The 15,099-nt window shown below is 46.4% G+C and overlaps 1 protein-coding gene across 1 annotated transcript in view; it reads right to left on the minus strand.

Moving 5' to 3' along the window:
• Positions 1 to 12,747: 12,747 nt before the first annotated feature.
• PROC (protein C, inactivator of coagulation factors Va and VIIIa) overlaps positions 12,748 to 15,099 on the minus strand; it is a 9,354-nt gene continuing 7,002 nt past the window's right edge. The window contains exons 8-9 of the mRNA XM_024738056.1: positions 14,546 to 14,663; positions 12,748 to 13,428 (exon numbers count right to left, since the gene is read on the minus strand). Of these exons, the coding sequence (XP_024593824.1) occupies positions 12,851 to 13,428; positions 14,546 to 14,663 (696 nt within the window). The 3' untranslated portion in view covers positions 12,748 to 12,850. The remainder of the gene's footprint in view (positions 13,429 to 14,545; positions 14,664 to 15,099) is intronic.

Raw genomic sequence — 15,099 nt, forward strand, 5'->3', positions numbered from 1 at the left:
GAGTTTGACAGTCATCACTACTGATCTCACAACAAAAAAAAAAGTGAACGAACGTAAAATCAACAGCTATTCTTAGATCCATCAGAGTTTCAAGATCACAACTTCTGCCCACAAAATTAGAGAGACAGGCAGATACAGAGAATCACAACTTACAGGAGTGGAAACTCCAAGGAGCCAATACCAGCACTGGATAAGCTAAACTGTAATTGATGATTTGCTGGAGGCTCAGTGAGGACAAGTTTGAGAGTTAAAAACTCCAAGAAGGACAGTCTTATACCCCCAACCCCACTTTTCTGAGTTTTATCTCCAGAAGCCCTACCACATTCTCAGAATCAGAAAAAAAAATCCCCTTATGCTTCTGGGAGGGGGAGGGGGAAATGGCCATTTTGAAATATGCCCAGAACACTCTGTTTGTCTTAATAAGGCCTGCCCTGAAGAGAAAGTGGTTTACCAGAGCTTAACTGACCTGGGGGAGTGGAAATACCTAACTCAAGCCTCCTCTAACCTTCTATGTGGGTGAAAAACACGCAACTCCAGCCCCCTCTAGCCTTCCTGTCTCTCTAAGAGAGAAAAAAACAACTGAAAAGCACTTGTGAACGTCACAGCCCAGGATCACAAGCTCATTAAGAGACTGAAACTTAATCATAGGACTATAGAACATGCCCCTCTCTCCACACTTCACAACCACGTCAATAGAGATTCTGTTTAATAACAATGAATACAACTAGAAAAACTGCATGTCTCAGATGTAATTTAAGTAGAAGGCTCTAGGGCAACCCAAAGACAATAGGGGAGACAAAGCAAAGACTCCAGAATATATTTTATCCTTTGACATCTACATCTGTAGCAAACAATAAACACAGCCTAACCCATAACCAGTTAAATATAAAACTCACATAAAAGCCTATTTACCTCAGTTCATTTTAACCCAGTACCTCACACTGGCTTTCAACAAAAAATTACAAATCATACTGAAAAAAAAACCACATTTTGAAGAGACAGAGCAAGCAATCCAAGTCAGAACAAGAACTGGATACAGCAGAGATATTGAAATTACCAGACTCATAATTTTTTTAAAAATATGATTAATATACTATGCACTCTAATGAAAAAAGTGGACACCATGCAAGAACAGGTATGCAATATAAGCAGAGAGATGGAAACTCTACGAAAGAATCAAGTGGAAATACTAGGAATCAAAAAATGCTGTAACAGAAGTGAAGAATGCCTTTGATGGACTCATCAATAGACTGTATACTAGCCCAGGAAAGAATCCATGAACTTAAAGATATGTCAATAGATATTTCCAAAACTGAAATGCAAAGAGAAAAAATAATGAAAAAGAATGGAAGAGAATATCCAAGAACTATGGGACAATTTCAAAAGGTGTAACATGCATAATGGAAATACCCAAAGAAGAAATATTTGATAACAATGACTGAGAATTTTCAAAATCAATTTCAGACACTAAATCACAGATACAGGAAGCCTAGAGAATTCAAGAATGATATTCAAGGGTGATAAATATTAAAAATTCGACACTTACGCATATTATATTCAAACTGCAGAAATCAAAGGCAAAGAGAAAACGTGAAAGAAGCCAAGAGAGGAAAACACCTTACCCATAGAGGAAAACGGATAAGAATTATATCAAAGTTCCCTTCAGAGATTATGCAAGCAGGAAGAGAGTGATATGAAATAGTTAAAGTATTGAAAGAAAAAACCCACACCTAGAATTCTGTATCTAGAAAATTATCCTTGAAAAGTGAAGGGGAAATAAAGACTTTCTCAGAAAAAAAAAATTGAGGGAAGCTGTCACGAGTAAACTTGCCTTGCAAGAAATTCTTCAAAGAGAAGGAAAAGTATACAGGTCAAAAACTCAGATTTACATAAAGAAAGGAAGAGAAGAAATAAATGAAGGTAAATTAAAATCTTTTAATTTTCTTATTCTTAATTGATCTAACGGGTAACATTTTGTTCCAAATAATAATAGTGATTATAGGTTATGAATAGGTGAAATGAATGACTGCAATATTATAAAAGATGGGAGAGAGAAGTTGGAACACTCTGTAATAAGGTATTTGCACTATCCATGAACTGGTGTAGTGTTATTTGAAAGAAGACTTATACTGGATGTAAGGATATATTGCAAACTCAAGGGAAACAAAATTTTAAGTTTTTATAAAAATAAATTTATTTATTTTATTTTTGGCTGCACTGGGTCTTTGTTGCACGTGGGTTTTCTCTAGTTACGGCAAGTGGGGGCTACTCTTCATTGTGGTGTGTGGGCTTCTCATTGTGGTGGCTTCTCTTGTTGTGGAACACGAGCTCTAGGTGTGTGGGCTTCAGTAGTTGTGGCACACAGGCTCAGTACTTGTGGCTCGAGGGCTCTAGCCCTCAGGCTCAGTAGTTGTGGCACATGGGCTTAGTTGCTCCGCGGTATGTGGGATATTCCCGCACCAGGGCTCGAACCTGTGTCCCCTGCGTTGGCAGGAGGATTCTTAACCACTGCGCCACCAGGTAAGTCTCAAAAACTTTAAGTTTTTAAAAAAGTATGATTGATATGCTAAGAGAGGAGAAAAAAATAATGCAAAATGCTCAATTAAATCCAGAGGAGGGGACTTCCCTGGTGGTCCAATGGTTAAGAATCTGCCTTCCAATGCAGGGGACACAGGTTCAATCCCTGGTTGGGGAACTAAGATTCCACATGCCACAGGGCAAATAAGCTTGCGTGCCACATCTAGAGAGCTCATGTGCCGCACCTAGAGAGCCTACATGCCACAACTACTGAGCCTGCACGCTCTGGAGCCCACACGGCACAACTAGAGAGCCTGTGCGCTGCAACTACTGAGCCCGTGTGCTCTGAAGACCACACGTCACAACTAGAGAGCCTGCACTCCACGACTACTGAGACCACGTGCTCTAGAGCCCATGTGCCACAACTAGAGAGAAGCCTGCATGCTGCAATGAAAGATCCTGCATGCTGCAATGAAGATCCCACATGCCACAAATAAGACCCAATGCAGCCAAATAAATAAATTAAAAAATATGTAAATACTAAAAAAAAAAGTAAAGGGATGGAGGAAGATACACCATACTAAATCAAAAGAAAGCTGGAGTAGCTATATTGATTTCAGACAAGAAAAATTATCAGGGATATAGAGAGTTATTACATAACGATAAAGGGGTCAATTCTTTAAAAAAAAAAAAAAAGATACGTAACATGTATGCACCTAACAACAGAGTGTCAAAATATGTGAGGCAAAAACTGATAGAAATGAAAGGAGAAATACATGAATCCACTTTAATAGTTGGAGATTTCAATACCCTTCTATCAATAATTGATCCAACAGGCACAAAATTAGTAAGGACATAGTTGAACAGTACCAGTCATTAACTGGACCTAATTGACATCTATAGAATACTTCATCCAATGACAATAGAATACACATTCTTCTCAAGTTCACATGGAACATTGACCAAGACGGACCACATTCTCAGCTGTAAAACACCTTAAGCTTATAAGAATAGATAGAAATTGTACAATGTCTGCTCTCAGACCACAATGGAACTAAACTAGAAATCAACAGAAAGGTTAACTGGAAAACCCCAAAATATTTGGAGATTAACAACCCATTTCTAAATAACACATGGGTCCAAGAAGAAATCTCAAGAGAAATTGAAAAATACGTTCAACTAAATGAAAATGAAAGCACAACTTATCAAAATTTGTGGGATGCAGCAAAAACAATAGTAGAGGGAAATTTAGAGCATTGAATGTGTATAATTAGAAGAAAGATCTAAAATCAATAATCTAAGCTTCTACTTTAGGAAAGTAGAGAAAGGAGCAAATCAAGAGGAGGAGATCAAGATGGCAGAGTAGGAGCACACAGAGCTCACCCCCTCCCCATGAACAAAATACAAAATACATCTACGTGTAATAGTTCGCACTGAAAACTAACTGGAGACTGGAAGAAAGACTCTTGTACAACCAAGTCTGTAAGAAAGATCCACATGGAATCAGGCAGGAAGGGAACAGAAGTGATCAAGTTGGGACCTGTTCCCCCAGGAGGGTACACGGAAGAGGAAGGGATTACACAGGTGGAGGCACTCCTTAGGGGAGTGAGTAGTTCAGTCCACATATTGGACACCCCAGCCCTGGGGTCCAACACTGAGCAGATGAGTTCCATTAGCTGGTTTGAAAACCAGCGGGACTAACAGGAGGGTTGTGAGAAACCAAGATTCCACTCTGAAGAGCACACAAGTGCCTGGTCACTCCCGGGAACGAGGCAGAGGAAGCGGATTGAAACTGCACAGGACTCTGGGTGTGCCCCAGCCTGAGCCTAGCTCCTGCCCTACCCCACTTGCTCCCCAGCACAGCTCCACACTAGGGCGAGGACTGCTGTGGCTGCGGAAGAGCTCAGTGGTGTGGGACAGAACCAGCTCAGACCCAAAACAGCTCCTGAAGGGGCAAGGGCAGCCCTTACTGACACTTAAGGAGGCAGAACCTCAGGACTAGAATAAATAATCCTAAATTTATTTGGAACCACAAAAGACTCCAAATAGCCAAAGCAATCTTGAGGAAAAAGAACAGAGCTCGAGATATCTCACTGACTTCAGACAACACCACAAATCTACAGGAATCAAAACAGCATGGGGGACTTCCCTGGTGGTCCAGTGGTAAGGAATCTGCCTCCTAATGCAGAGGACGCAGGTTCCATCGCTGGTCGGGGAACTAAGATCCCACGTGCTTCAGGGCAACTAAGCCCAGAGGCTCAACTAGAGAGTCCACGTGCCACAAACTACAGAGCCCATGTGCTCTGGAGCCCACGCATCACAACTAGAGAGAAGCCTGCGTGCCACAACGAGAAGCCTGCATGCCGCAATGAAGATCCCAAGTGTTCAACTAAGACCCAACACAGCCAAACAACAACAATAACAACATGGTACTGGCATGCACGCGCACACACACACACACACACACACACACACAAACAAAGACACAGAGATAATGGAACAGAGAAGAGAGCCCAGAAATAGATCCACACAAATACAGTCTACTGATCTTTGTCAAGGGAGCAAAGACAATTCAGTGGAGAAAGAATAGTTTTTTTCAACAAATGGTTCTGGAACAACTGGACATCTACACGTAAAAAGATAAATTTAGGGCTTCCCTGGTGGCGCAGTGGTTGAGAGTCCGCCTGCCAACGCAGGGGACGCGGGTTCGTGCCCTGGTCCGGGAAGATCCCACATGCCGCGGAGCAGCTAGGCCCCTGAGCCGTGGCCACTGAGCCTGTGGGTCCGGAGCCTGTGCTCCGCAACGGGAGAGGCCACAGCAGTGAGAGGCCCGCATACCACTAAATAAATAAATAAATAAATAAATAAATAAATAAATAAATAAAAATTTACACACAGACCATACATCTTTCATAAAAGTTAACTCAAAATATATCATAGACCTAAATGAAAAACTCAAAACTATACAACTTCTAAAAGATAATTTAGGAGAAAATCTAGGTGACGTTGGGGTTGGTGATGACTTTTTATTTATTTATTTATTTTTCACTGCGTTGGGTCTTCATTGCTGCGCGTGGGCTTTTTCTAGTTGCATCGAGCAGGGGCTACTCTTCACTGTACTGTGTGGGCTTCTCATTGCAGTGGTTTCTCTTGTTGCAGAGCACAGACTCTAGGCGCGTGGGCTTCCGTAGTTGTGGCACGTGGACTCAGTAGTTGTGGTTCGAGGGATGTAGAGCACAGGCTCAGTAGTTGTGGCTCATGGGCTTAGTCGCTCCGCAGCATGTGGAATCTTCCCAGACCAGGTCTTGAACCTGTGTCCCCTGCACTGGCAGGCGGATTCTTAATCACTACGCCACCAGGCAAGCACGGTGATGACTTTTTAAATACAATACCATTCTTGAAAAAAAACTGACAACTTAGCCATCATTAAAATTAAAAACTGCTTTGCAAAAGACACTGTTAAGAAATAAAAATACAAGCCACAGACTGGGAGAAAATATTTGAAAAATGCACATCTAATAAAGGACAGGTATCCAAAATATATTTTTAAAACCCTCAACAATAATAAAACAAATGATTCATATTTTAAAATGGGCAAAAGATCTGAACAGGCATCTCACTAAAGAAGATACGCAGATGGCAGAAAAGCATATGAAAGATACTCAAGATTAAATGTCACTAGGGATTTGCTAATTAAAACAACAGTGAGGTAGCATTACATACCTATTGGAATGGCAAAAATCTAAAACACTGGCAACACCAAATGCTGGTGAGGGTGTGGAGCAACAGGAACTCTCATCCATTGTTGGTGGGAATGCAAACTGGTGCAGCCACTTTGGAAGACAGTCTGGCAGCTCCTTACAAACCAAACATAATCATACCATACAATCCAGCAGTCATGTTCTTTGGTATTTTTCCAAATGTTAACTTATGTTACATAATTTGAAAAATTACAATATGTTCCTACAAAACCTGCGCACAGATGTTTTTAGCAGCTTTATTCATAATTTCCAAAACCTGGCAGCAACCAAGAAGTCATTCTATAGGGGATAGATAGACAAACCATGGAAAATCCAGACAATGGAATATTATTCAGCAACGAAAAGAAATGAGTTCTCAAGCCATGAAAAGACATGGAGGAAACTTAAATGAATATTGTTTAGGGAAAGGAAACAATCTCAAAAGGCTACATACTGTAGGATTCCAAGTACTCTGGGACGTTTTGGGAAAGGCAAAACTATGGAGATGGTAAAAAAGATCAGCGGTTGCCAGGGGCTTAGAGGAAGGGAGAGAAGGATGAGTATGTGAAAGACAGAGGATTTTTAGGACATTGAAAACATTTTGTGTGATACTGTAATGTTGGATACATCTCAATACAGGTTTGTCAGGACCCATACAATGTACAACACAAAGACTGAGCCCTAATGTAAATTATGGACTTCAGTTAATAATAGTGTATCAATATTTAGGGACTTCCCTGATTGTCCAGTGGTTAAGATTCTGTGCTCCCACTGCAGGGGGCGTGGGTTCGATTCCTGGTCAGGAAACTAAGATCCCACGTGCGGAGTGGTGCAGCCAAAAAATAAAAATAAATCAAAAATAAATAAAAATTTTGACCCATCAGTTGTAACAAACATACCACAGCAATGCAAGTTGTCAATAATAGGGGAAAATGTGGTGGTGGTGAAGGTGAGGATACATGGGTACTTTCTGTACATTCCATTCAATTTTTCTGCAAAACTAAAACTCTTGCTTAAAAATTAAAATATTAAAAATTTTAAGTGTACCTACCCCCACTCCCATCCCAGTTAATTTGCTGATTAAGAAGACTAGGGGTTTCTCAATGGTAGAGCCTAGTCTCCCTTAGTCTCAGGTATCTGGGAGACAAAGTCCTATCCAGAAAAAGGACCTGCCTCAAAGAACCTTCCAGTCTCCTTCTTAAGATATTTGCCAGGCTTCCCTGGTGACACAGTGGTTGAGAATCCACCTGCCAATGCAGGGGACACGGGTTCCATCCCTGGCCAGGGAAGATCCCACATGCCGCGGAGCAACTAAGCCCGTGCACCACGATACCGAGCCTGTGCCCTAGAGCCCGCGAGCCACAACTACTGAGCCTGTGCGCCACAACTACTGAAGCCCGTGTGCCTAGAGCCCGTGCTCCGCAACAAGAGAAGCCACCGCAATGAGAAGCCACCGCAATGAGAAGCCCACGCACCACAACAAAGAGTAGCCCCCGCTCGCCACAACTAGAGAAAGCCCGCACGCAGCAACGAAGACCCAACACAGCCAAAAAAAAATAAATGATAATAAATAAAATAAATTTAAAAAATAAAAAGATATTTGCCAAACTTGGAAGGAGCACTGTCAGGGGGTTGGGTGGGGAGAAGGAGGACTAAAGAGCAAAGCTTAAAACTGCTAAAGGGAAGAACAACCTCCTGCATCTTCGGGGTGGACAAGACAGACCTGTCAGGCTCTCAGTCCAGAGCTGAGAGTGTCTCCCCAGGAAGCATTTGAAACCAGATGGGCTCTGAATCTAACTAAAGTTGCCATCCAGCTTCATCCCAGCTTAGTTCTTTTTTTTTTTTTAATTGAAGTATAGTTGATTTACAATGTTGTGTTAATTTCTGCTGTATAGCAAAATGATTCAGTTATACATATATACATTATTTTACATATTCTTTTCCATTATTATCACAGGATATTGAATATAGTTCCCTGTGCTATACAGTAGGACCTTGTTTATCCATTCTATATATTAATAGTTTGTGTCTCCAGCTTAGTTCTTTTTTTGCGGTACGCGGGCCTCTCACCGTTGTGGCCTCTCCCATTGTGGAGCACAGGCTCCGGACGTGCAGGCTCAGCGGCCATGGCTCACGGGCCCAGCCGCTCCGCGGCATGCGGGATCCTCCCGGACCGGGGCACGAACCCGTGTCCCCTGCATCGGCAGGCGGACTCTCAACCACTGCGCCACCAGGGAAGCCCCAGCTTAGTTTTTGATTGAACCACAAAGGGGAAACATTTTCTGATAGGAAAAAATATATATTCTTCAATCACTGGTTCCTTTATAAACAGTTTTCAGCATACTGTAAAAATTCCAAGACGGGCAAAGAAACAGGAAAATGAAACCAAGAGAAAAAAAGCCAATATATGTATACCCACAGATGATCCAGATATTGGAATAGGTGACAATGATTTAAAATGACTATAACAATATAAGATAGAGAAAAAAATGAATGAAAAGATGGAGAATTTTTTTGAGAGAGATGGAATATGCAAAGAGAATCATATGGACATTCTAGAGTGGAAAACTTTAGTATCCGACATTAATAACTCACTGGACAGATTTCACAGGGATTGGACACAGGAGAAGACAGAATTAGTGAACTTGAAGAAAGAATAATAAAAACTACTCAAATCAGCAAAGAGAAATAAAGGAGTAAATGAGGAGGGATTGGATGGCAGGTAATGACCGCTCATATTAAGTCCTCTGTACTAGTTGGTTGTTTAACCATGTGCATGTATAATTTTGATTTCTTTTAAGCACGTGCAACATGCTTCTGCCTGATGAAAGGTCCTGTGGGACCTCAGTGCCCACACTCTGGCCCTTATGCTCCTAATACAAGATGATGAGTGGGTGCAGGGGAAAGAACACGGGCTAGAACCAGGGGTCCTGGATTTCAGGCCTAACTCTACCATCGACTTGCAGTGAGATCTGGGTTTTCTTGCCTTCTAAATGAGGGTCAAGTGATGAGTGCTGTGGCCCAGTGGGGTGAGGTGACTGGCCCCCAAACAACATCAATTCTCTGGGACCAAGTTAGGCTTTTCCACCCAGTTGCCACCACCCAGCTCCAGCTCACGTGCCTTATCTCAGGCGATGTCTTGTTCCTGCATCTCACTTTGTAATAGAATCAGAACTCTGTCTGTGGAGAGTACATGGCAGGGACGTGTCAGCCACTGGGACCCTGCATTCCCAGGGCTGGTCCCATTCAGCTCCAGCCTCTGCCAGAACTTGGAGGACACCCTCACCTGCCCCCCTGCACCCCTCCCCAGTTCCTTACTCTGCTGAGATCTCTCCAGGACCGACCTTAACTAAAGGGTCCTCGCTTGGAGTCAGACAAACGTGGGGGCAGGTCCTCATCCTCTCCATACTCACTGTGCCTTTGGAAAGTAGTTTCACCTCTCTGAGCCTAAGATGGGTAAAATGGGAGAGCATGTGTCTCTTAGGATGGCCTAGAGGATTAAATCAAACAGTGCACATGAAGGGCCTAGAACAGTCCTTGGCACTTAGCACAGGTCAATGCGAGCAGGGCACTAGAAAGAATATGGTGTGCTTTCTTTCCCCACATACATAATTGAAAATAAAAATCATCCTAAACCACAAAATAAGTGCAATCAAGTCCATCAAAATTCTGCCTTTCCCATGATGACTACTTTCAATGCCTTTTTTTTCTCTTGACAGATTACTTTCAAACTCAATTTCCCAGTTGTTTTAGCATCCTAAACGCGTGCTCACTTGGCTGCCGAGACAGGACTGTAGCCCTGTGGGCGGGGACAGGCGGGGATACCACCAACCACGCGGGCAATTTCCGGAGCAGAGGGCGGCCACTGCCAGCTGCCCGCCCCTCCATGTCCAACCCTGGAGAAGCCCCATGGAGCCCCCAGAGGGCTGGCAGGGTGGGCTCAGGGCTCCAGTCTCCAAGGGCTGCAGCCAGGGCCAGGCCTGGCCCAGCACCTGCCCTGGGGAGTCCTCCAAGGGACAAGGCTGAAGTTGGCTAATGATTGAACCATCCCAAATATTGACAGAGCCCAGGTCCTGCCACTGCCCAACCATACATGACTCCTCTTTCACCTGCGACCTGGCTCCGTGTCACAGAGGACAGAGCAGGGACTTTGGAGCCAACCACACCCCCAGCCGGACTCCCCCGATAGGGACAACTTAGGCATCCCCTCTAGCCTCTTTCCTCTTCATCAAAACGGGGACCCTCAGCAGTTCGCCCCTCTGGTCGGTGTGAGATTTCCATCACACGGTCAGCTGCAGTGAAAGTATTCAATATGGCCACCATCACCCTGACCTGTGGCCTCTCCCGTCTTGCCACCCAGGCTCTCCTGGCCTCCCCTGAGACTTGGCCCACCTGTTCCTGGACCGTTGCCTCCCAGCTCCTGCCAGTGCCCTGCCGTCTTCCCCTAGCTCACTGTGGTCCTTTGGCCTCACTTTGGTTGGCAATTTCCCATCTGTCCTTCCAGGTGAAGCTGGGTTGGAGGGCTTCTCAGGGGGCAGAACCCCCAGCCCCTCGCTCCAGCAGCCCCAGCCTTGGGTTCTCTGCATGGCCAGCTTCCACTGGAAAACTGAACTCTTCCACTTTCACAGCTGACTTCAGCCTTGGCTGACCTTCCCCTTCTCTGAAAAGGTTTTAGTTACTGTGACCATCAGTCCTGGATTTGCATGAAGGAAAGGAGGGGAGGGAGGAGCTTACCTCAGCGAGTCCTAGGCCAGCAACTGAGGCACTAAATGTAAAATGAGCTGGGCACCTGTTGCACTGTTTTGCTCCTTTTGCTTGTTTAAGATGGGAACTTTCTGTTCTTTAAAAATTTGGTAGGGACTTCCCTGGTGGTGCAGTGGTAAAGACTCCGTGCTCCCAATGCAGGGGGCTCGGGTTCGGTCCCTGGTCCAGGAACTAGATCCTGCATGCATGCCTCAACTAAGAGTTTGCATGCCGCAACTAAGGAGCCGGTGAGCTGCAACTAAGACCCAATGCAGCCAAATAAATATTTTTTTAAAAGTTTGGTAGAACTCACACACACTAAAACAACATGTGGCTGAAGCTTTTGAGGGGAAGTGGGAATGGCTTTCACCACTTCAATTTTCTCCTTGCATCAGCATTCATATTTTGTATTTTTTCAGTATTGTATCTATTTCATGTATGTTTTCAAATTTATTAGCTTAAAATAAAATACTTCCTAATTCCCTCCCTTTTCTTTATTTTTTAATTGAGATATTATTAACGTATAACATTATATTAATTTCAGGTGTACAAAATAATGATTCAATATTTGTATATATTTGCAGTATATATGTCTAGTTAACATCCATCACCACACAGTTTTTTTTCCTTGTGATGAGAACATTTAAGATCTATTCTCTTAACAACTTTCAAATACACAATACAGTATTATTAATTATAGTCACCATGCTGTACATTACATCCCCATGGTGTGTGTGTGTGTATATCTCACATTTTATATTTCTATCTCATATCTATCTATCTACCTACCTGTCTCATATTTTCTCTATCTATTCATCCAGTGATGGAACTTAGGTTGTTTCTATGTCTTGGCTATTGTAAATAATGCTGCAATGAACCTGGGGCTGTATGTATCTTTTCGGGTTAGTGTTTTCGTTTCCTTTGGATAAATCCCCAGAAATGGAATTGCTGGCTCATACGGTAGTTCTGTTTTTAATTTTTTGAGCATCGTCGATACTGTTTTTCCATAGTAGCTGCACCAATTTACATTCCCACCAACAGTGCACAAGGGTTCCCTTTTCTTTACATCCTTGCCAACACATGTTATTTCTTCTCTTTTTGATAATAACCATTCTAACAGATATGAGGTGACACCTCATTATGGGTTTTTTTGTTTTGTTTTGTTTTGTTTTTGTGGTACGCGGGCCTCTCACTATTGTGGCCTCTCCCGTTGCGGAGCACAGGCTCCGGACGCGCAGGCTCAGCGGCCATGGCTCACGGGCCCAGCCGCTCCGCGGCATGTGGGATCTTCCCAGACCGGGGCACGAACCCCGGAAGAGTGGGGGGCGGCCTGAAGGGCCCTGGCTTGGGAGTCAAACCAAGTTTGAGTTTTGGCTCCACAATGCAAACCTTCCTGAACCTCAGTTTCTTCCCCCATAATAGGAGCTGCAGTCTCTACCTTCAGAGCTGGCTTTACTGTCAGTATCCCTGACTCACACAGGCCCCTTCCAAAGCCCTGGGAGGGACTCTCCCAGTTTTGTAGTCCCATTTTTTATTCTTTTTCATAAAGCGAGCTTCCCCGAATTTTACCGGCTTTAGACGTCGCAAACCTTGGGTCTGCTCCTTCCTACCCCACAGAGTAGTTGTTGTGGAAGGTAAATAAGATCCAGTTCATAAAGTGTGGGGCGTGCAGTAGATGCTCCAAAAATACTTCCCTCCAGAACAGCCCAGAAAAGGGTCAGAAAGACAGACAGATCCATAGCTGCTGTGCTTGCTCCATGCCCTTTTTAATGTCCAACATCTTGGCCATTCAACAACCCAGCCCCCGTCCAAGGGTGTCCTCTGGGGTCCAGACACAAGTGGGGAAGACGCTAAGGCACCTGGCTCTCGAGGGAGGCCTCCTTAGCGTTGATGTAGCCATGGATCCAGTCGAGGTAACGGCTGACTTTGGTGTAAACACCGTAGTTGTTGAGGCGCCCGCAGCCCTCGCCCCAGCTCACCAGGCCCACCAGAAACCAGGTGCCGCGGAAGGAGACGACCATAGGCCCCCCGCTGTCGCCCTCACAGGCATCCCGCGGGTCCCCCAGGATGCCGGCGCACAGCATGTTCTCGGATATCTTGTTCTGCATGGCCAGAACGCACATATTGCGCGAGACCAGGGGGACCCTGACGAAGTTGAGGACGAAGGTGCGGTTTCTCTTGGCCTCGCTGCGGTAGCCCCAGCCTGTCACCACCGTCTCCTGGCCGACCTGGGTGAGCTCGCGCTCCGACAGGCCACTGTCTGGGAGGCAGATGGGCACAATGGTCTGCGAGAGAGTGGCGGGCCGGGCCAGGTGGAGCAGCGCGATGTCATTGTCACTGGTGCTCTTGGTGTAGTTGGGGTGGACAAACACCTCCTTGATGTCCAGGTCCACTTCCCACTTCTCCCGGCGCCGCAGGTCATACTCCCCTGCAGGGCAGAGGGGCTGTCAGAGTGGGCTTGGGGGAGCCTCCCTCCCCTGGGGCCTCCTGAAGCCAACGTGGCTGCCACGCTCCTGCAGGTCCTCGTGGAGGGACAGCAGGAGTGGTCACCACATATGCCCGGCACTGTCCTGGGCCACATGGTCCCTATCAAGGCTAACAGCCCGTGAGTGTCAGTCCTAAAGGGGCAGAACGGTGGTCTGAATTCAGGACTGGCTCATAGACGGAGCAGTGAGGCCTGGGAAGTGACCGGCGGTGGGCAGTCAGCAGGGAAGCCTGAAGCTCCCTGGAGACCTGGGACATAGACCAGAGCCACAAAGAGAACATGGGACACCTGCCAAGATGGGGGCAGGGCAGGAGCAGCCAGCCGGACACAGGCTCCACCAGGGAAGAAAGATCTGGACCACACACAAGACACAAGGTCTTCTCAGGCGAGGCTGCTGGTTCCCGGAAAGGGGGGGTGAGGGCTCTGCCTCCAAGCCCAGCTCCGCTGGAGGCCACTGGCCTCTGGTTGTCCTGGGCGTGATGGCAGGGTGTGTGAATCTGGTCATTCACTCTCAGTACGTATCTTTGCCTCTTTTTCTTTTCGCATAAAGATTGGAGTGAGAGAACCCCCGCCCCCCAGAAATTGGTAGAGAGTGGGGTCTAGGCTCGGGGAGCCCTGGGCTGTTGCAGGGAAGCAGCTTGCTGCTGTGCCAGATGCCAGGGCCCCCGCTGCACAGTCCATCCTCGTCACCCTGTGTGAAGCGTGGCCCTGAGGATGTCTTCTGGGTCTCTGCACCCCAGGGTGCTGCGGGTCCACACACACGGCCACTCCACATAGTGAGAGTGAAGACACAAGTATGTGTGTAACCTCCTCGCTGGCAAACACACGTGTGTAAGCACCTGGGCACCAGATTCGAAGAGAATCCCTTACGTGCAAACTACCTGGTGTCATTGTGTCTAAAATGCCGCCACAGGAGTGGCGGGGAGGGAGCACGTGGGCCTCTTCCCCCCAGACGCCTTCTGTGCGGCTCTGGTGTCGTCTTGCTCAAGCACTCCGGAGACCAGGCTCCCCACCCGCCAGCCCGTCTGGGCCACCCCTCCGGCCTGGTTCCAGCCCGCACCTAGCCTGACGATGAGCTTCTTGCGGTCGTCCAAGCAGTGGGCCGCTGTCAGCACCCAGGAGACGTGGACGAGCACCGCCCCGCAGGCCAGCTTCTTCTTTGAGTCCAGCAGGATCACCTGTAATGGGGGGTGGGCAGTGACGGCACCACACGGCCTTCCGACAGCTCCGTGTCAGGGCCCCCGGTCTCAGCACAGCCCCAGGCACTAGCTGCATAAATAGGTCTTCCCTGGGTTCCCTGGTCACACGGGCATGGACTTTTTTGGCATTTTCTTTTCTGCACGTTTGACGGCGTTTGCCTGTTCCAGGGTGTCTCCCCGCCTTTGCCTGTGCTGTTCCCATAATCATCCTCAGCAGCGTCCAGAGAGTTCTTCTCACCGTCGGGGACTCAGGCTGGTCGTCGAGGCCTTTGAGAAGCCTTTGAGGCCCCCAGGCTGCCTTGGGAGCCCTCTCCAGGTTCCCTCAGTCCCTGTCCTGTCAGCCGGCTCTGGTCCCATTGGGTTACCATGTGTTTAGGAGCCTGAATCTCCTGGGGGCTGTGAGCTCCCCAAGGCC

Source organism: Neophocaena asiaeorientalis, unplaced genomic scaffold (genome assembly GCF_003031525.2).
Source record: "Neophocaena asiaeorientalis asiaeorientalis breed wild unplaced genomic scaffold, Neophocaena_asiaeorientalis_V1.1 scaffold98, whole genome shotgun sequence".
Classification (NCBI taxonomy): domain Eukaryota; kingdom Metazoa; phylum Chordata; class Mammalia; order Artiodactyla; family Phocoenidae; genus Neophocaena; species Neophocaena asiaeorientalis.